The following is a 19,670-nucleotide window of genomic DNA, read 5'->3' on the forward strand; positions in this document are numbered from 1 at the left end:
CAGGAGACGAGCTTTCACCAATTCCCTCCCAATTTCCCTCACCAATTCCCTCCCAATTTCCCTCACCAATTCCCTCCCAATTTCCCTACCCTCACCCCAATTCCCACCCCATTTCTCCTCCCGCCCCAATTCCCACCCCATTTCTCCTCCTGCCCCTATTTCTCCAGGAAAACCTCAGCACCTCAGGGCCCGCACGTAGGTTTGGCCACGTCCCATCTTCCCAGACCACCCCGTTAAATGGGGCCGTTTAGGGACAAACCCTCCGTGCTGGCAGCCGTCCCCCCCGGTTGCATTTGCAAGTTGCTCGTTAAATCATCACTAAACACGAGCAGAACAGGACTAACAAGAGCAAGAACCCAATACAGCGCTCGTCCCATCACAGGGACCTTTTAGAGCATCTAAACCCAAGCTATGAGGTAGGTAGGAAAAGCAGGCAGAAGTTTTCCACTTAGTTTTTTCCAGAATTGCTCTTAATCCTGTTTATTTTCTAGAAACACCAGCAATATCTGCAGTGCAATCAGAAGTTGGACAAAAAAAGCCCCTCCAACAACACAGCCCCCACGCAGAACAAACTATGCCAGAAATGGGGTTTTTTGGTCAAGAAATTTAAGTTTATAAGGGCTTCACTCGGTCCAGCTGGGGAAAAAAAAAACGCAATCCCACACTCTGTGTGTCTACACTGCATTTCTGGGGGGAGAATTACAGGGAAGGAGGGACAGCCAACGGTAAATCCTGCAGCTTTTCCTCCGTCCGCATCCGATGCTGAGGGTGAAGCCATCCCTGTCCGGACACTTTCACAAGTTGCTTTCCCAGATTCATCCCTTTTTTTCACGCTCCCCCAACGCCCGCCCAGCTCTCCCCGCAACCCCCCCCGGGATAAGCTGCTTTAACACAAAGAGGATTTTCCCTCCCGGTTTGAAAACCTTTCCCAGTTATTGCCAGCACAAGGTCTCTCACCTTATCAAACCCTTTGAGAAACCACCAGTGCTGCACCATTACACGACTCCCAGGACTGGGTGCAGCGTCCTGGGGGGCTGCAGCCCCACGGGGGGTTTGTGAGCCCCCGGAGCAGGCGTTGGTGTGACTCTGCTCACCCTCTGCCGTCCCACGGCGCGGGGCAACTGCGGGTTGCGGATGGTCCAGCCTCAGACGGGGCATCCAGCCCTCGCAACCTGATGGATGCAAGATAAAAAGAGGGGAAAAATAAGGGTGGGGGGGCTTTAGGGCTTGTTTCTCCCGTCGGTGATGCTTCTTGTACGGGGGGCGGTCAGCAGTGGCTGGTTTCACCCCCAAAACCACCAGCGACACACGTGCAACGCACACGGCTACGGAAAAGCAGCTTGAAGTCGCCCTCCACGGGGCCAGCGAGGAGGCGACTGGCTCTGGGGGTTGCAAGGCCATTTTTTACAGACCCGTGAAGATGAGGATGGAGTTTTGGGGAGTAAACTTGGCTTCGTGCATTCACACACCCACTGACGAGGGCTGGGGCTGGTCTGCTGCATTTATCGTTCCCAACTCATTGTCCTCACGCAGTGTCCCGGCACGTCCGTCACCACCAACCTCACGTCAGATCTTAACGCCGAGAACACGAACCGTCTCCATCAGCATCACACGGAGCGACGGGATCTGAAACAACAACAAAAAAAGTGCCTAATTCTCCTTTTATTCCTTAACTCTCCCATTTTTCTTCTGTTCACCTCACGCCTCTCAGACCAGGGCACAGGACGAGGCGGGAGCCCAGCGCGGGGCGGACGCCGACTCGCTGCGTCTGACCAAATACACTCATTTTTTCTGGCTAGTGGCCAATATTAGCGATAATTCGTAGGTTTTTCAGCTTTTACCCTGAAATGCTTTTTATTTTTCCCCCCACAGACACCAGATTTGGAATCACACGGATGCTGACGTGGGTAACGCCGACACCAGAGGATCACAGACCCTCTTTAAACCCCACAGAAGTCAGCGATAAGCACAATTCCGCAACCACAGAATATTCCCCGTATTAAATCCTGCCTCAACTCCCCCAACAAACTTTTATTCCAATAAATAAAAATTTATTTTTAAATAAAAATCAAAAAGCACCGCACAGCTACACCAAAGCCACCCCTCGCGTTTCCCGCATCAGCGGGCGACTTCACATTTGAGACCCCCTAAAATAAACCCCCTTCCACACCAAACGTGGCACCAGATTGGCAAAATTCAGCCTTTTTGACCCCATTTTTAACCCCTTCTCAAATAACCAGAGAAACGGGCTGCCCGAACTCGCACCGTTTGATCCTGAAACAGGAAATATTTTCTCCACTCAGTTTACACAAAGTGGGATGGAGCAGCACAGATTCCCATGTTGTTTTTTTTTTTATTGTTGTTTTTCTGCCACTGAGTTGCCAAAACGTCTCTGGTTATTTGAGTCTCAAAGTCAAAAGACTCAAGATATAAATATTTGGAATTGTGTGTCCAGGAGGGACCAACACTCCCAGCCTGGACTTCGCGTGAAGGGCATTGGTGGCTCACGGGCACGATTCGGCACGGCTGGAGATCGGCATCTTCCAGCAGAGCTTTAAATATAGAAATATTATTTAATTTTAAATACCAAAAAAAGTTTTCCACACTTCCAGAGGTGTATAAACCACATACACCCACCCAGAGGTGCTTCAAAGGGAAAGAATTATGCTGTTACATCACTGTTTGCTCATGCACATCCCTTCCCCTATAGATCCTGTGCGTTTGCAAAGCCGCCTTCGTGCGTATTAATGCAAAATAATGCAAATTAACAGCGACAACAGCAGCTTCGCAGTCCTGGGGGGTTGTGGGAAGCCCAGACCGAGACTGGGCCGGACCCAGGGGGTTTTGTGTGCGGGTTTGCTTCGGCCTCACGCCGTTCCCTGCACGTTTCCCTATTCGAGGAGTTTTTACATCCTTTATTTGTGACTTTTTTTGCACTTTTAACTCGCAAGGTCCACGCGGCCGCCGGTGAGGGGGTGTGGACGGGCCATCGCCAGCCCAAGGCCCAAAGCTGCGTGAGCCAAACTTTAACCGGAGCCTCCAGCGAGCCCCACGTGCAAACCCACCCGCATCATCAGCGTGTAACCCCCGCCCCCGCAAAGCAGCGCCTGGACGTGCAAAACGCCGCTTGCAGCGCGTCCTCCCTCCCGCACCCAGCCGAGCAGAGCCCCACGCGTGACCCCCCACCCCGCACGCCCCCCCGCACCCAGCCGAGCCCCACGCGTGACCCCCCCCACCCCGCACACCCCCCGCACCCAGCCGAGCCCCACGCGTGACCCCCGTACACCCCCCCGCACCCAGCCGAGCCCCACGCGTGACCCCCGCCCGCCGCCACGTGCAAAGGGCGCGCGCCAGCTCCGCGCACCTCTCCCGCGCGCCCGCGCGCACAAAGACAAAACCCCGCCCCTCCCCGCCTTTAAAAGGCTGGCGCCGCCTGACGGGCAGCGCTGCCAGCCAATCGCGCGGCGCTCCCCGCGGCTCCTCAAGGCCAATGAGAGGGGGCGGTGGTGCGGAGGAAGCCCCGCCCCGGGGCGGGGCCGCGGCGGCGGGAGGGGGCGCCATGCGCCATGTCATGGAGGCTCAGTGTGCGAGCGGCCATTGACGGGGTCGGAGCTGCGTGCGGAGCGGGGCGGCTGCCCGCGGCGTTCCCCTCCCCACTTCCCGGCTCCCTCCCGGCGGCGGCCGCCGACGGCACCAGCGACCCGGCGGCTGGTTCCCCGCCGCGCCCGGCCACCCTCCCTCGCCACTGCGGAGCCGCGGGAGGGGGGGGGCGATGGAGATGAAGAAGCGCATCAACCTGGAGTTGAGGAACCGGGCCCCCGAGAAGGTGAGGGGCGGCGGGGCGGCGGGCCGCGCTCCCGCCCCGGCACGGGCCACCACCGCCGCCGCCGCCTCAGGCCGTGCGGGCCCTGCCCGGCCCGGCGGCGCCGCCGAATCTGGGTCAGCCGTGGCGCAGGAGCCCCGCGGGGCGCGGGCGGCGCTTCCGGGCGCCGGGGCGGGGGGCGGCGGGGACCCGCGCGCCCTCCTCCCTCCTTCCCGTCCTCGCCGCCGACTCGCCCCGCGCCGGGGTCGCCACTCGCCCGCCGAAGTTGGCCGGGAGTGGAAGGGGGGGGGGCGCGGGCGGGCCCCCAATTTGCCCCCGCCGTTAATCCCCTCCCGGCTGCCGCCGGCCGCCTCCAAGTTGCGAGCGCGGCGGTAGTAAACAGGTCACGGTCGCGCCGAGCCCAGCCTCGACCCTTCCCTCGTCCTTTTTTTTTAATTTTTTTTTTTTTTTTTGTAATTAATTTCTCTTTCCGCCCTGCGTGGCTCCGTCCCGCGCCTTCCTGCCGCCGCTCCACCGGGCGCACGATGGGGAGCGGCGGCGGGGAGAGCCGGGAGGGGGGTCCCCCCACCGCACCCGGGTAACGAGTCCCGCCGCCAACTCCCCGTTTTTTTGGAAAAAATTAGAAAAAAAAGGGAAAAAGCTGAAAATAAGGAGCTCACGTGCGCTGCGAGGGTGTGTGCAGCCCCTTCCAAGATGCCACGGCGGGGGGCGGCCCCTGGCCCTCCCCCGGGCCCCGCTGCCCCACGCGTGGCTCCGGCAGATGGTTTTGCATCGAGGTCGGGAGGAAAATCCAGCGCCTCTGGCTCGCCCAAGGAGTAAAGTCCAGATCTGTCGCTATCGCCGCGAGGCTGACCCGACTTACGAGGGGTTTTTTGGGGAAAAAAGTGCCTAAAAGTGTTGATTTAACCAAACCGCTCGTGTTTTAATAAGTTTAGCGGTGGCAGGTACCTGGAAAGGCCTCCGTGTGCTCTTAGCGTGCATCTTTCTTGGGCGAAGCCGTGAAGGCCCCCTCTCCTCTGGCAGCTTTAAAACTTTGTGCTTGTTTGGAGTCGTGTTTTTTTTTGATGGAAAAATAAAGCAATAGTGAGACTTTACTTGGAGGTGGCAAATTGTGCTGCTCGGAGGGTTGTGCTGCAGTCTTAAAATGTAATTATTTAAAAGTGTACGGGGGAAAGGAAGAGTCGCCTTGTTAATGTCCTTTCTAATGAGTGGTGTGTTCCACTGTAGATAAAATAATTTGAAATTAATTGGCTGCTCCTTGTTACTGCTTCTCAAAGTACGCAACCCGTATCGATTATCTAGTTGTTTTAGTGGCTTTGGCATGAGGAAATGATTTAATTGGGCTTAATTAACCTGCAGAACTCATGGCTAAAATAATCTGGAGCCAGGAGGTTGAGGGCTTAGAAAGAAATGGAGTGCTTCATCAGTTTGAATATGCACAATTAAATTATTAGACTTTAGAAACAAGTTGGCTCACTTGTATACGAGGGCAGCTTAGCCCCCAGGCTGCGGTGGCACTGTAGGGAGCTGTAAGAGTGTCCCTTGGTGAAGTTTGGGGTGAGGTGGCAGTTTTTGCAGAATTTGAAGCACGCTTGGCGGAAGGGAAACTTTTTTTTTTCAAAGTTAGGCGGGTGTCGGTGATTTGAGACCACAAGTCTTGTCTAAATTTAAACCAAGCACCAAACCAACAGATAGTTAACAGTCTCCAGGTTGTGGTTTAGATGAAGTGTGTGGTTTTTTGGTGCTCATTAAACTGACAAGTGACTCGCTGTCCTGTTTGAAGGTGACGGAGTTGGTGCTCGATAACTGCCGATCCAGCAACGGTGAAATCGAAGGTCTGAATGATTCATTTAAAGAACTCGAGTTTCTTAGCATGGCCAACGTAGAGCTGACATCGCTGGCCAAGCTTCCCACGTTGAGTAAGCTCCGAAAGGTACGTCCCTCTCGCCTGCCAGCGCTTCGAGAAGTAAAAGTCACGGGTGACAACCCACGGTCGTGCCTTTTGGCGCTCGCCGTTGACCTTGCATGGCGCTGACGGTGCTTTATGAGGTGGCAGGTCTGTGAAACGATGCCACATCCAGTCTACAGGTTGTTTTTTTCTTAAGATCTGAAGTTGTTCTGGGTGTCTCCAGTTAATTACGGCCAAATCTGGCTTGGTCAACGACTCTTAGGATGGTAAATGCTTGTCTGTCAAACACGTGAAGGTTGGCCGTGTCTTGCTGAGCGCTGATGGTTGGTGAGAGGCTGTTGGGTTGCCCATCGCTGGCAAAATAAGGGCTTGGAATGAATTCCAGTATTTCATATTCTACTAAAAATTTAAGTATCCCAAACCCACGACATTTTAAGGAGTACTTTATCATCCTCAACAGAATCTTAAAGGAACTTCTTGACAGCCAAAGCGATAACTCAACTAGTGCTTGTGGAGCTCTTCAAAAGTGTTCAGCTTTGTGATTAAACCATTCAGTTAAAGGGAGAATGAAAATGATGCGGGTCTGAATCTGATGGTAAAAATCAAACCTTTTAATGACTTAAACGTTTTCTGTGTAACAGTTGGAGTTGAGCGACAACATCATTTCAGGAGGCCTGGAGGTCCTTGCAGAAAGGTGTCCAAATCTCACATATCTAAATCTAAGTGGCAACAAAATCAAAGATCTTGGCACTGTGGAAGCTCTTGTAAGTACAAAGCGAGAGGGGCTAATGGAAACTTTAAATCTAATAAATATTGGGGTTTTTAATCAAGAAAAAATTAATTCTTCTTGCAGTGGGAATGGTACCAACGTAGCTGTAAGGGCTGTGTGTGAGCAGTTTGTTTGAGCACAGTAAAGAAACAGCACATGGGGGGTTTAAACTAGTAGGGTGAAACAGAGACTGCGGTGGTTTAGGTTTGTCAGTATCGCAGCTGGTCCTGACTTGATTAACTCGGTGTCACGGTTATCAGAGACACTACTTGCTGTAAAATTCCTTCGGTGTTGGTAGTGGGATGTACTGAATAAGAGATTTTTGAGCTTCTGGTTTGTCTTTGAAAGAAAATAGCCAAGTTATGTCGTACCAATCCTCTTGTGTTCATTTGTTAAGGTGTAGTTTGTCTAAGAAGCAACTGCCTTGACCTTCCATTAGATGAGGGTGACAGTCAGAGCAAACCTGGAGAGCACCAGCAGCAGGTCACTTAGCTGTAGGAGGAGGCTGCCAGTGCCCATCGCTGCCTCATCTGGGCACCCCTTTTTCTAGCTGATTATTTTTTTTAAGGATTTTGATACAAACTGCATATTTTTAAAACTGCTCATAAGGATTCTTCATCTACTGTGATGGTGCTTTAACCCAGCAGCCAGTAGACTGAGTAAAGCAGTTAGTGCTCTGTAGAAGAAACGCTTTTAGTGAGAGCTGAGGTGCTTGCCAAGCCACGCAGGTGGCTGGTTCTGTGTGTGTGTAAAGTCTGAAAGGTGAGAAAAATAATTCTATGTGGTTAACTGTGTTTGGGCCATGACCTCAAGGTAACATAAGAAATAGGGGGGGAAAAAACCCTTTTCATTTATTTTCAGCAAAATCTCAAAAACTTGAAGAGCCTTGACCTGTTCAACTGTGAGATTACAAACCTTGAGGATTACAGAGACAGCATTTTTGAGCTGCTTCAGCAAATCACGTACCTAGATGGATTTGATCAGGAAGATAACGAGGCACCGGACTCAGAAGATGATGATGATGAGGGTAACTTCCTGAAATAAACTGTGGAGAGAACTAGTATGCTGTAATAAAGATGTAAATGTAGCGGGGGGTAATAGTGGCTTCTTGAATGCACTGGGCACAGTTCTGTGCTTTTAGTTTTGAAGCACAGACTTCTAGAGCTCAGTTGGTATTAACACACTATGAGGACACGCTTATGTCTGAAGTTTTGAGAGTTCTTGCAGAAGCCTTCTGAGTTTAAGGAAATTTGACTAGTGAGATTTGGGCTGTATCTGTTCATGACAGAGGTGTCTCGGTGTTTTCTTTGTGCCTTAAATCATGAGCTGGGAGCTGCCGCTGCTGTGTGCTGGGTCACGGCTGTCCAGGGGCTGCCGACGAGTATTCGGACACGCCAAAGTTTGGAAGCCTGTGTTTAAAAGAAGTCAAAGCCAAAGAGGATACTTGGAATGTGAAAATAAACCCAATGTTTGGAAATAGATTAATAGGTTATTAACTTGAAAATGAATTTAAGTGTTAAATCACCTTGACATTTCTTGTAATTCACTTAACTGAAAGTGTGAAAGTGATTATATGCTCCAGACATAGAAATGAAATGAGAGATCATCTCTTTGGAACTGTAGGTGTTTCATAGTTACTAGTAAGTGATTAAATAACAGATAAATGTTATATGTTAAGCTGGTTTTGCCTTTAAATATTTTAGGGTTTAATTCTATAGAGAAGCCTCTCTTCCCCTTCCACTGCCTCAATTTTCAGCTCCCTTGCAGGAGTTTGCATACGTAGCTGCTTCAGGCGTCGAGAATTTTGCCTGAAGCTTGTGATGTAAAAGCATTGGTAGCTGTTCTTCAGGGAAAATAATTATAAAGATTAACTTCATTAAAATCATGCTTGTTTCCCACATGTTGCCTGCATTTCAAAAAATAAAAAAAAACTCAAACCCTTCTGGAAAAAAAAAAATTACAACTAGCTTGACCTGGTGTATACAAACTTGTGTAAAGAGGAGTTAATGGAACTTAACTTTAGCGTGTGTGTGTAAGCGTATCCTTCATTTCAGAAGGAGATGAAGATGACGATGATGAAGATGAGGATGAAGCTGGTCCTCCAGGAGAGTATGAAGAAGAAGATGATGAAGATGATGGAGGTTCAGATTTGGGGGAAGGAGAAGAGGAGGAGGAAGTTGGTCTTTCATACCTGATGAAAGAAGAGATTCAGGTAAAGTTTGTAAATTCTGCCGAATCCAAGAAATGAAGAAAAACTGGCTACAGATTTGTGTGTTAATTTAGACACACAGACACAGTCTGTAAGTGCAGGGTGGATGCAGTGGGATGTTTTGGAGAGAGCGCTGCTGTCACTGAAATACAGTGTTGACTTGAACTTGAGTGGTGGCTGTCAGCTATGCAGATGGTCCTGGCTGACTTCCAAGGCTTGGTTGACTTCTATCCAACCCCTTACCGTCGCAGGATGGTCGAGCCCCTTTGTGTGCTGTAAGCTAAAGCAGCCCTTCTCCCCAACGTGTTGAAACTATGCACTCCTACCAATTAAATTGTCAGAATAGAAATACATGTTAAGGAGAATAAACTAATTTCTTTTGGAAAAGCAAAGAAAATACCCGGTCTTGCGAAAGAAGAGAATGGATAGCAACAAGTTACTGTACTTCAAGTAAGATGAAACAAAGGAAAAGTCTGGTTTTTGCTGTAGTAAATGCTAGTTTTTTTTACTGTGCCCTCACTTGAACATGTTCTTAACAGTGGTGTGAAGAGCTGTGGAAAATAGCCCAGAGGATCTTTCAAGTAGTACTGTGCTAAAAAGCAAATGGGGGAGTCTTAAGATAAGAAAACGTACATGTTTTGCAAGGTTGTGAATAGATTCTTATAGATACAAACTGTTGTGCCTAAATGATTATTGGATAGAGGCAAAACCCAGGAGTCCTGATGTAGTTACTCTCCTTTGACGGCTACAGGGGTTTCAGAAGGAGAATGTGTCTGGCGTGGAGTTTGTGTGCAAGTCTGTGCAGGCAGCTCACACATTTCAGATCAAAAAAAAAAAACCCTGCAGACATCCCTTCCATTACTGCTACTTTTGATAAGAGTTTACTTCCTATCAGCTGCACTTCACAGGGATGTGCAGAAAATCCTGAACTCAACTCTTTGGTGTTCATTTTGTTCTTGTAACCAGCGCTCATGTGACTTGCTTACGAACATAACTTCGTTCTTGCCTTAATGCTCTGAGGAGGTAGTGGCTGTAACACAATTAATGAAGCTAAAACTAAGTAAATCTGTTTTGAAGCCAAGACCTTAGAGGTAGTTCTTTGGAAAATGAACAATATGTAACTAGGAAGAAGAACAGGAATTAGTCGTGTGCATGCCCTGCACCTTAGGTGGCTAGGAATTACTGCAGACAGCTGTGAAAATGTCAGGGGGGTTTGGAACCATGGCCCTTTGATGGTGGTGCAACAAACCCAGACACTCAGTTTGTATTTTGCATCCATTTAGGTAAGGAACAGGTGGTGGTCAGGGTGAAGTACGTAAAGTTTTGGCAGAGTTCTGCTCTGCTCACTTTCCCCTGTATTTGGGAACGTTAAATCATGCACCATTCTAATTGCAATGAATTAATGCAGAGTGTTTCTCAATTCCTGTGTTCTATGGGCAAATGTCAGATGCGCTCCCTGATGGTTTCACATCGTTACTTGTTATATTACCCTACGTATAAAATTTGATATAGCAGATGAATATAAAAATAAGACTTTGGTTTGTCATCAAGGCTTGACATGGTGCCAGTAGGGTAGAGATCTTGCACCATTGTTTAATTTTCTGGGGCTGCTGATTGGTAATTGGTTTACATTTTTCAGCTATCAGCTTTAAAAAAAACAAGGAAAAACCCCCAACTTAATTAATTTGACGTAGGAACAATAATTTGTGAAGATATTAACTGTTCAGCTTTCTCCTCTTCCTTGTCCTTCAATGACAGTGGGTTAAAAGGAAAATGAAAGCTGCTTGTCATCTCTATTTGCTGTCGTGGCCTCGTCAGTTAATTTTGCAATAACTTACTCTTGAGCTGGCGTAAGGTAGAGATAAGTGGGAAAAACAAAGAAACGGGAAGGCTGGGGCAGATCATACGCTGGCTCAGGTGATGAACCCAGCTGGGGTCGGTTTGTCCTTGTACAGCTGTCCAGTAACAGAAAGTAACTGTGGAACATGACCTCTGAGCAGAGTAAGTGGGATTTTCTGAATTTCTGCTCAGGATCAGCACGGAAGCAAAACTTAAATAAGCAGCAATTGTTAAAATGTTTCCCAATTTTTGTAAAGGATGAAGATGATGATGATGACTATGTCGAAGAAGGAGGTGATGAGGAGGAAGAAGGTAAGTTCTCAAGTTATTAAAAGTTGTGACTAAAACAATTGATTCTTTATGATTCTACCTTTGCAAGTTTGGGGTGTGCACTTTAATGGCATAAATCACTGTTCGGCCGGTCTGTTTCTGAAGGTATGTGAAGTATTTTAGGATTGGTTTAAGCAAGAGCTCAAGCAGGTAGTGAAGTAGCTGTGCGGTATTCGATATTGTCTGCTCACTTGTAAAATAAAAATAAGGAAGAAATGAGAGTTTTCAAAGTTGAAGCATTGTTTAAAAATGAAAGGTACTGCATCTCCCGCACAGAAATTTTAATTTTCCAACATGGAGAGGAGAGAGACTCTTCTGTATAGCTCGGAAAAGTTATTTACATACATTTAAAATACCTTGTTTCATGCACCAGAGGCTCCACTGGCAAAGCCCTAGAAGCAGCAGCTGTATCTTTTCCCTTTATCAAGCTGCAGGTGCCTTCTCCAGTAACCTTTCTACTGGAGAGGCAGCTCCTAGGAGGCAAACTCAACCCAGTGTCTCGTCTAACGGCTTAGCTAGTGAGCCTAACCATATTTTTTCTATCTAGTGTAACTTCTTAATTTCATAAATTACTGGTTTGATGTCAGACACAAGCATGATAGTCAAAAGCTCTCAAAAAAAATGCCAGTGTGTGTGGTTTGTCCTGCTTTAAGAAGGTACGGTGTATCCAGTGGCTAGAACTGATGTGGAAAAAGCAGCATCAGCCTGCAAGAATGCCATTCCTTTGGTATTTTTCAGAACATAAATTTCTGTTTGCAAGCAGTGGGTTACTTGAGTATTTCTTCACAAAATAACTTTTTACTTTATCTTTTGATATTTTAAAAAGGACCTGCAAGAAGTAAACCAGGACAAACATATCCCTCAACTCTTTTTTTACACCTTGTTTGAGGTTTCCAGGCGTTCAGGGTAGGGGCCAGCCTCACGTTCGATGCTCCTGCTCTGTTCTGGGCCCCTGGAACAGAAGTTGCTCTATAGGCAGGAGGCTTGTTCTTGATTCTTGTGCAGATGTCGGCGTGCTCTGATTTGTGAGCGGGTGGGTGGGTGGCTTAGATCTGTGCATCTCTGTGTTCCAAGAGGCAAGATTGATAGCAGTCCCTGTTATTGCCAGTCAATGGCTGCTAAAGCCCCTTTAAAAAAATGATCCAGCTTCATCTCAAAATGAGCTGGCTTTTGCTCTGTACTTTTCTTGCTACAAGGCTCTCCCAGAACTTTGCTTTTCTAATGGAACTCTGTCCTAATTGTTAAACTATCCCTAGAAGCAAAGTTCTGGATTAATCCTGAAGTCTGTAAACTGTAGAGAAATTCTGGCATTTCTCACCAGACTGGTCCCCGTCTCGTCTGTACGCTTGGCTTCATGGAGCAGGTTTTGGGGATGTAGCTTGCACTTGAAAAACTGAAATTCTGAAGTAGTAATGCTAATTCTTCACTCTTTACAAATGCAGCCTTCGAATCTATTAAGGCAACAAAGCAGGAGGTCAGGATGGCTAATTAGCCAGGAAATGACTGCTGGAAAAGAAATCTATTAGATTTGACAAAATTGCATTTCATGATTCCACCACAAGAGCGCACAGTCCACTGGCTGAATTAAGCATATTTCTGAGAATAAGCTCAGAGATATTTATGCAAGATGCATCTATGGGTTTGTCACTGGAGAGAGAACAGGACATGTTTCACTTGGTACCTGCAGAAACTGCTGGGTTTGGGCATGGTGTATGCAACTTCTAAAAACTAAAGTTAGGGAGATAGAAAAATGTCATTTCCATTTTAGTTCTCAGATATATGTTAACAGAAACACGTTTTTATAAATCTACTTCATATCAATAATTCCTGTATGGAACATCACGTGTTTAGCTTGAACTTATATGGCCTGCATGAATTATTCAGAGTAATGTAAAGTGATCTTTTTTGGAGAGCCATAAGCACCGTGCAGCTGGGGTAGTGGTGAATGCATTAACTCCAAACAAACACTAACCTGTTTTAATTACCTGTTACATTTGTGATGCCCGAGCAGAACATAATGAGATGTATGCATACCTCTTCTCCTTAGCAGAGGGCGTTCGAGGGGAGAAGAGGAAACGAGACCCTGAAGATGAAGGCGAGGAAGAGGACGATTAATTTGTTATAGACACAAGTAGGACCAGACTCTTAAGTTACAGAATACGCAATAGTGATTATGCAGATCTGTATGTCTCCATGTACCATAGATGTCCCTACAGAAGATAACATGTTAACTTTTTATAGGAGAAGTGTGGTTTTGCTATTCTTGCCCTTTTTATCATTCCAAATAAGATATAATAGCCTGTTAGTGAACCTCTATGTAGAAAACAATTTTCAGCCCTGTAATCACTGAAGCCATTGTCAAGTTTTTCTCCCCTAGACTTTCATTTGGAGCTCTTTAATTTTATACAAGCTTGCTGTGTTGGTCATCATTAGCCCAGAGTTAAAACACCCATTTCACATGGGGTTAATATTGTGAATTTCCTTCAAGATTTTGATGTTTTTGTACTTAAAAGCTGAAACAGCTACATGGCAAATTCCAGTCTTTCTTAAATGAGAAATTGACTGTAGTTGGAGTTTACCAGGGATTCTATTTGAAACCGACAATTAGATTACACCTTTATTCCAGCTTTTTAAAAGGTGACTCCTGTAATATTTTTGTAAGTCTTCTATCCCATTTTGTGTGTTACATTGTAAAGCCTAAGTGGGTTTCAGAAGATCATTTTTTTTCCCCCCTGCTTGTCCAGGTGTTCAGTGTTTGCTGGAGGATTCACTAGACACCTTCTTGGCGAACTGGAAGGGTGGGAATCCGTAAATTTTCTCCAAAATATGTAGTCATTGCAGGTGTTAACAACAAATAATCTGTAGTTTTAAACCATTTCACTAGAAGTCTCTGTTAAACTTTCACTCACTTTGCTCTTGCATTGTCATTTTGGGAATTCTGCAACAATCATGGTGTTCGGCTATAAAATATATGCAGTTCTAATGCAGAAGTTAACGGGTAACTCCTTCAAGCACATTTTTTTTTTCAAACAACCCCCCCCACTTTTATAGAATCATTGAAGGGGGAAAGATGAACTCAAGTTAGTCTTTCTTCGCAGGTCACCTTTTAAACTTTTTAAATCTGGTTGTAGGCAAAACATTCAAGATCATGTATAATACTAGTTAATAGTTTAGGGTTTTTTATATTAAATGGCTGCAGAAACTTGTTCCATTGCATACAGTTGGTGGCAAGTACAGGAGACATGCAGACAAGCTTTTTTCCTAGCAGCCTGGTTGTGACCAACAGGTCTTTGTCATTCTGCCCCAATGGATTCATGTTTTCTATTTGAGCCACTGCGAACCACGTTCAGACATAGAGCATTCCTCTTTCAGTCCTGATTTGGAATTAAAACAGTAGTCTTGATGTAAAGCTAATTTACATTGCGTCACGTAGGTACTGAACCAAATATCACACACAGCTTTATTCAAGAGACTTATTTTTATATCTGTCTTGGCTGACAATAGCTGCCATTAAACTGGGGGAGACACCAAGGGTGGGGAAGAGGGAGGTTGCCTGGACCTAAGTAAGAGTCAGTCACCCATAGATCAGTTACCTGTGAATATTTAATCGGTATTTCACACACTAGCAGACTTTAAATGTGACTTCCAACTCTTCAATCAAGTTTAGATACTGCAGGGTTGAAGTTTCGCAAAGCCCAGTTTCTTGTGTGTGTGTTTTTTTCCCCGACTAGAGCCTTAACTCATAGTTTCTCACGTAGCTGTAAAGCGTAGCCAGCCATTAACGGCGTCGGAACGAAGCGAGTCAGGCAGGCGGCAATACACTTGGAAATGAACTGACTAAATGGGTTTGCGTTTTTTAATGAGTATCTGTAAAGACACTAGAAAAGTAGTGGTAAAACTACATTTGCAACCACAATCTGAGTTCCTGTGTTTGTGTATGAATACTGGATGACTAGAAACCTTAGGTAAGTGCACATCCTATCTTGTCGTGGAGGCTCTGTGTTCAAGGCAGTTGCTTTGTGCTCAGCTTTGAGATAGAAAAGTGTGTTTTCCCATCTTTTTGCTTATTTTTTTAGTCTTGGTGAATGATTGAAACCTATTATTTATAAGCGTGTACTTTAAAGTACCTCATTGTCAGGGTTTTCCTTAACTGTCTTTTACTGATGCATAGAAAATTAGTTTGAAATGGAAACAAAAATTCTATTTTGAGGGATTAAAATTATTTGAGTACTGGTCTTGTTTCAGTGAGTCCAATTTTGATGTTGGATGAGCAAATTGGACAAAACAGAATAAATGCAGAGGGGTCAGCAGACCTTCCCTAAGACAGGCAGACTTATCGCTTCCTACAACTCGCAGGGCCGCTGCATCAAAAAAATCTGAGCCTCACACACAACTTAACTTCCTTGAGTAACTTTGGCTTTTCCTCGGCGTTACCATCTAAGTATAGTTTCATATTTGTCAGCTTGGCATGCAATTAAACAGCATAGCATTTTTTTAAAATAAGTAATACAGAGCCTCCAGATAACTTTTGAAACTTTTTTGCTTGGTGGGTGGTCTTTTCATGCAAATATGTAAGGGTGGGTTTTATATTTTGTAGAGGTTTTGTCCTATTTTAATGCTCTTTGTATGGCAGTATGTATATAGTGTGTTTTGGTTCCTTATCAAACTCTTTCCTTAAACTTTGGAGTAACTGATTTTGTGCAACTGTGTTTTGAATAAAGCCATGGCAGTGTTAAATTAAAGAAAACAACCCTGCAGCACTCTTCTGATAATTTTTAGTTGTAACAAAACATGTTTCCTCCCCACGTGTGCTGTAAATTTTAAATTAAAAAGTTTTCAAACCGAATTATTTCAAATAAATTGAGACTATTGTATTGGATTACTTCTTTTAGTATGTACAGCTGTGGAGAATGCGGTGTTTCTTAAGGAATGGAGTAAGAGGTAATTGTTCTTTCCTGTTAGCTTTTCATTACTGGGAAACCTGTAGAATTGTGCATCTTTCTGGGGCTAGAACTTGGATTTTATGGTGTTGTAGTTCTTGGTAACATTGTCACAGTCGAGGAAGGATGCTATGGAAAGCACAAAGTGATGGCTGGATCGTTCACTTACAGTGTTTCCAGATGAGTTTAATGTAGAAACAGTGTTGGAGCTGTCAGGGCTTTTGCATGCTGTATAAATCAATACCATTCGGGTGCAGCTGAGCTCTGCAAGTCTGGCTGAGTCTTAAGAAACAAAAATGGAAAGCAAGAGCCTGGTTATATTTTGCTCTTCATAAATGCTGACTTGGTGTGCCTGACAGCCCGAGCTGCAAGTCTAATGCTGTCCTTTCAAATTAGCTGCCTTGGTCTGGATTAATTACTCCTCGTTCAAGAACAACGTTTAAAAAAGCTGCTTCTCCCATACAGCTAGACATAGCATTGTTTTTATTTTGGGATTAGTCCAGCATTCTTGGCAAAAATCCCCTGGATGCGCTTGAGAAAGCTAGTAACTAAACAGGCTTTTCTTCTGCTAAATGAGTGATTAGCCAAGAAATGGGTGGTGGTTTTCTGGGATTTTTTTCTTCTTAAGTGTGGGGAGGAATTGCATTTCCATCTAAAGCCCCATCCTGTCTGCTCGATCTCAGTGCACCTATTTGCTCAGTGGTGTGAGACCAAATGGGGAACCTGAGCTTTAGGATTGTTTTTAACAGAAGTTTAATCTACCTTTTGGGGATAGTGTTGGGTTTATGTTAAGTACAACCAAGCTGTTCTATTTTGGTACATGTATAGCAAAGGAGATGAGAAGAAATTCAGTGCTGTGTAGGCATGTCTTCAAAATCAGGAAAAACTTGAGGCGTGGGCTGACGGGCTCCCGAGCTCATTCTGTTGGAGGCGAGCAGCTTGTCGTGACCCGTCATAAACCACCTTTCTCCCTGCCACAGCCTCGCAGTCTCTCTGGTTTATAACACACCTCCGCTGCTGCAGAGATCATCTGTCCAGCGCCCGCAGGCGAGATGCTCCGCACGGCTGGAAGCCGCGCTCGCTCCCCGCCCCGGCGGCTGCCAGGCAAGGGCGGCGGGCAGCCTGCCGCTCTCCAAAGGCTCGAAGCCCCCCAGACCGCTGTCTCCAGCGGAATCCCAGGGGCTCTGCTGTCCTCCATCTTGTGGCAGCGAGGGGAAGTCCTGCTGGCGGGCGGCCGCGCGGCTTCCTCCTCCTCTCGGAGCTTTTGTCTTTTGTTGCCCCCTTCTTTCTCTTTCTCGGCCCTTATCTCCCCCTTCCAGTCGTGCTGCTTCCCCTCCCCTTCCTTCCTCAGCGGCGGGGACGCCTCATGAAGCGAGTTAGTGTCGGGGAAGGGGCGCTTCCTTCCCCCCCCCGCCCCCCGGGGACCTGCCTGAGGGGGCGCGCGGGGCCCCCGAGAGCGGGAAACTGCTTTAGCCACGGGGTTCCCCGGCTCGGGGCAGCAGGGGCCGAGCCTCGGCGCCGCCGCTGATTGGCTGAGGTTTGCCGCAGTTCCGCCCCCCCCTCCCGCCTTCCCGCCCAGCCCCGCGCGCGCCGGGGAAGCTTCACCCCCCCTCGCCCTCACGCCGCCATGACGGTCGTTCCCCACCGGCTCCTCACGGCTCCTCCCGCCGTGGATTCACCGCTTCAAGGCGGGCAGGCGTTGGGGGCTGGCGGGGAGGAGCGGGCCGAGAGGTGAGGGGAGGAGAGCTCCTGCTAAGTGCCTCATTTCCAGCCTCAGCCTCTGACTCGCTTTCTGCCTCCCCCCCACCCCTCAAGTGAGGCTTTTCCTGTCAGTTTGTGTCAGCTTTGTGCCGGCGGTGGGTGGTGAAAACCAGAATGTGGTTCCGAGTCCAAACAGAGAAAAAAAAAAAGTATAAGTATAAATCCTAATCCCAAAGTTTTTTCTCAACGTCATGCATGAGAAAGGGTAAGTTTAGCTGGACTTCGGTACAAATGCTCAGCATGAAAATGCAAAGAAATTCTTCACTAGTTAAAAGTTGGTAGCTATAGAGCTCTTCATGTGTTTTCAGGCAGCTCATGCTGCAATGTAGTTCATGTCGTCCAAATTTGGCCTGCTCTCCCAAGAAAATGTGGCGCATGCAGGGTCACCAGACACATCTTCCCTTTTCTCACCTTCTTCCCCACAGCAGCTATTGCATAATTTCAGGTAAATCTGATACAGTCCCAAAAAGGATTTGGGGTACCTTTTCGTGAAAGCAGATGCCTGAGTCAAGGGGAGCAATGGTGTGGGTGCTCCTGCAGAGGGAAAGGGTAATAAACTTGCTCTTCGTTAGACAGCAGGGCATGGATTTGAATGCAAGATTCTGGAAATCTGGTTTTGCAAGTTGTGTTTCTCAGGAAGCTCGTGCACTGTTGCCTCTGCAGGTCCCATCAGGTGCTGGTGAAGACTGCTCCAGCTTTACTCGTGTCTAGTAGCAGATGCCACAACCTTCCTCGTCACGCTTGTGCACTGTTTTTAGACCTGCCTAGGACAGGCATCCTTTATTTTAGCATCTATTTTAATCCTAGTGCAGGTAAGACTTACACAAAAGGGTTTTCTTTCATCTGTAGCGTCACCAAGGACTAACAGAACTAACCCTTGCCATTCCCACGCATTCCAAGATGATGAGTTGGCCTTTTTTTCCCTTTATTCCCCCCTCCTTGCAAACGAAATTAAAAAAAAATATACTATTAAGGATATAAAACCACGAGGGTCTCTCAGTGTCTGGCCTTCAGGGAGAATGCTTTCAAGTTTCTTCATCTTTATGTGATAAAGAGGAAGCTAACATTCTCATATAATCACATGAATTCAGGAATTTAGGCTTGGAGAAAAGTGTAAAATACTGTGAGCTTTATGACGAAGTAATGAGAATTATCAAAATGAAAACTGCCACATTCAACAGCAAACAGAGTACTGCGTGTTGATTTTGGCAGCAAGAGTTGTTGCTGTATAGTAGAAAAATACACGCCAGTTTCACTGATCATAAACATTGCAAACGTCTGAACCAAAGAATGAGATTGGTCTAGAAGTTAGGAGAGAAAAATAATTCTTAAATTATTTTTACTTCTCTGATTTCTGAGTCTCTTAGTTGTGCTTCGGGTTGCAGCCTGAGTAAGATTATATCATATTGTAAGTACACACTCGTGCTCTCCATTTGTTGTTCATCGATCAGCAGGACTGGCACAGAGAGGCAGGGCAAGCAGCTGCCCTAGGGTAGCAAAATGGATGGGTTGGGAACAGAGAAAGGGATGGCAGCTGCTTTGAGCAGGATGGCAGAAAATTTGTTTCTGCAGAGCGCAGCCTGGGGCAGTGAAATTTCTGGTGCTACTCCTGTTGGGAGATTTTTCACTTGAGTTATAGCTTTATCTTCTGAGGAACACTCTTCTGGTTTTTAAACTTTAAAATTACAGTTCATAGTATGCTTCCCTTTCTGCTTTGAGTGTGTCTCAAAAAAAACCCAGCCCCCAAAATAACTGAGGAACCCCTTCCTCATGCTTCTAATTTAACTGCCAAAAATGAGGGAGAATCCAAAAATAAATGTACAGCCACAACAACAAACCAAAAGAAAACCACAGTATACATAAAGGCTGGGAACTCTTGGCACTGAGGAAAAGGATTCTGTCCTAGGAAAAAAATTACCCCAGACTTCATATTTGGTTTTGTGTTGGAAAAAAAAAAGAGTTATTTTTCCTATATTAGTATAATATGTTAAAATGGTATGTTTGATGTGCATTTCCTTCTACAGTAAAGTTAATTCAAATAAAATAATCATATTGATGACTGAGGAGTAGCAAATGTGAGTTCCTCAGCT

General features: G+C 46.3%; 1 protein-coding gene across 3 annotated transcripts; it reads left to right on the forward strand.

Annotated features, from left to right (window-relative positions):
* The first annotated feature begins 3,532 nt into the window (after positions 1 to 3,532).
* On the forward strand, positions 3,533 to 15,758 carry ANP32E (acidic nuclear phosphoprotein 32 family member E). 3 transcript variants are annotated; one of them, XM_068414741.1, is made up of 7 exons: positions 3,533 to 3,826; positions 5,607 to 5,756; positions 6,374 to 6,496; positions 7,363 to 7,528; positions 8,556 to 8,713; positions 10,807 to 10,861; positions 12,927 to 15,758. In XM_068414741.1, the coding sequence occupies exons 1-7, from the start codon at positions 3,773 to 3,775 to the stop codon at positions 12,992 to 12,994; spliced, it is 774 nt and encodes a 257-aa protein (XP_068270842.1). In that variant the 5' UTR covers positions 3,533 to 3,772; the 3' UTR covers positions 12,995 to 15,758. The 3 variants fall into 3 exon arrangements, with proteins under 3 accessions (XP_068270842.1, XP_068270844.1, XP_068270843.1); XM_068414743.1 differs by having other exon boundaries at positions 12,930 to 15,758; XM_068414742.1 differs by having other exon boundaries at positions 8,559 to 8,713.
* The last annotated feature ends 3,912 nt before the right edge of the window (positions 15,759 to 19,670 follow it).

This window comes from Nyctibius grandis, chromosome 17 (assembly GCF_013368605.1).
Source record: "Nyctibius grandis isolate bNycGra1 chromosome 17, bNycGra1.pri, whole genome shotgun sequence".
In the NCBI taxonomy this organism is placed as follows: Eukaryota; Metazoa; Chordata; class Aves; order Nyctibiiformes; family Nyctibiidae; genus Nyctibius; species Nyctibius grandis.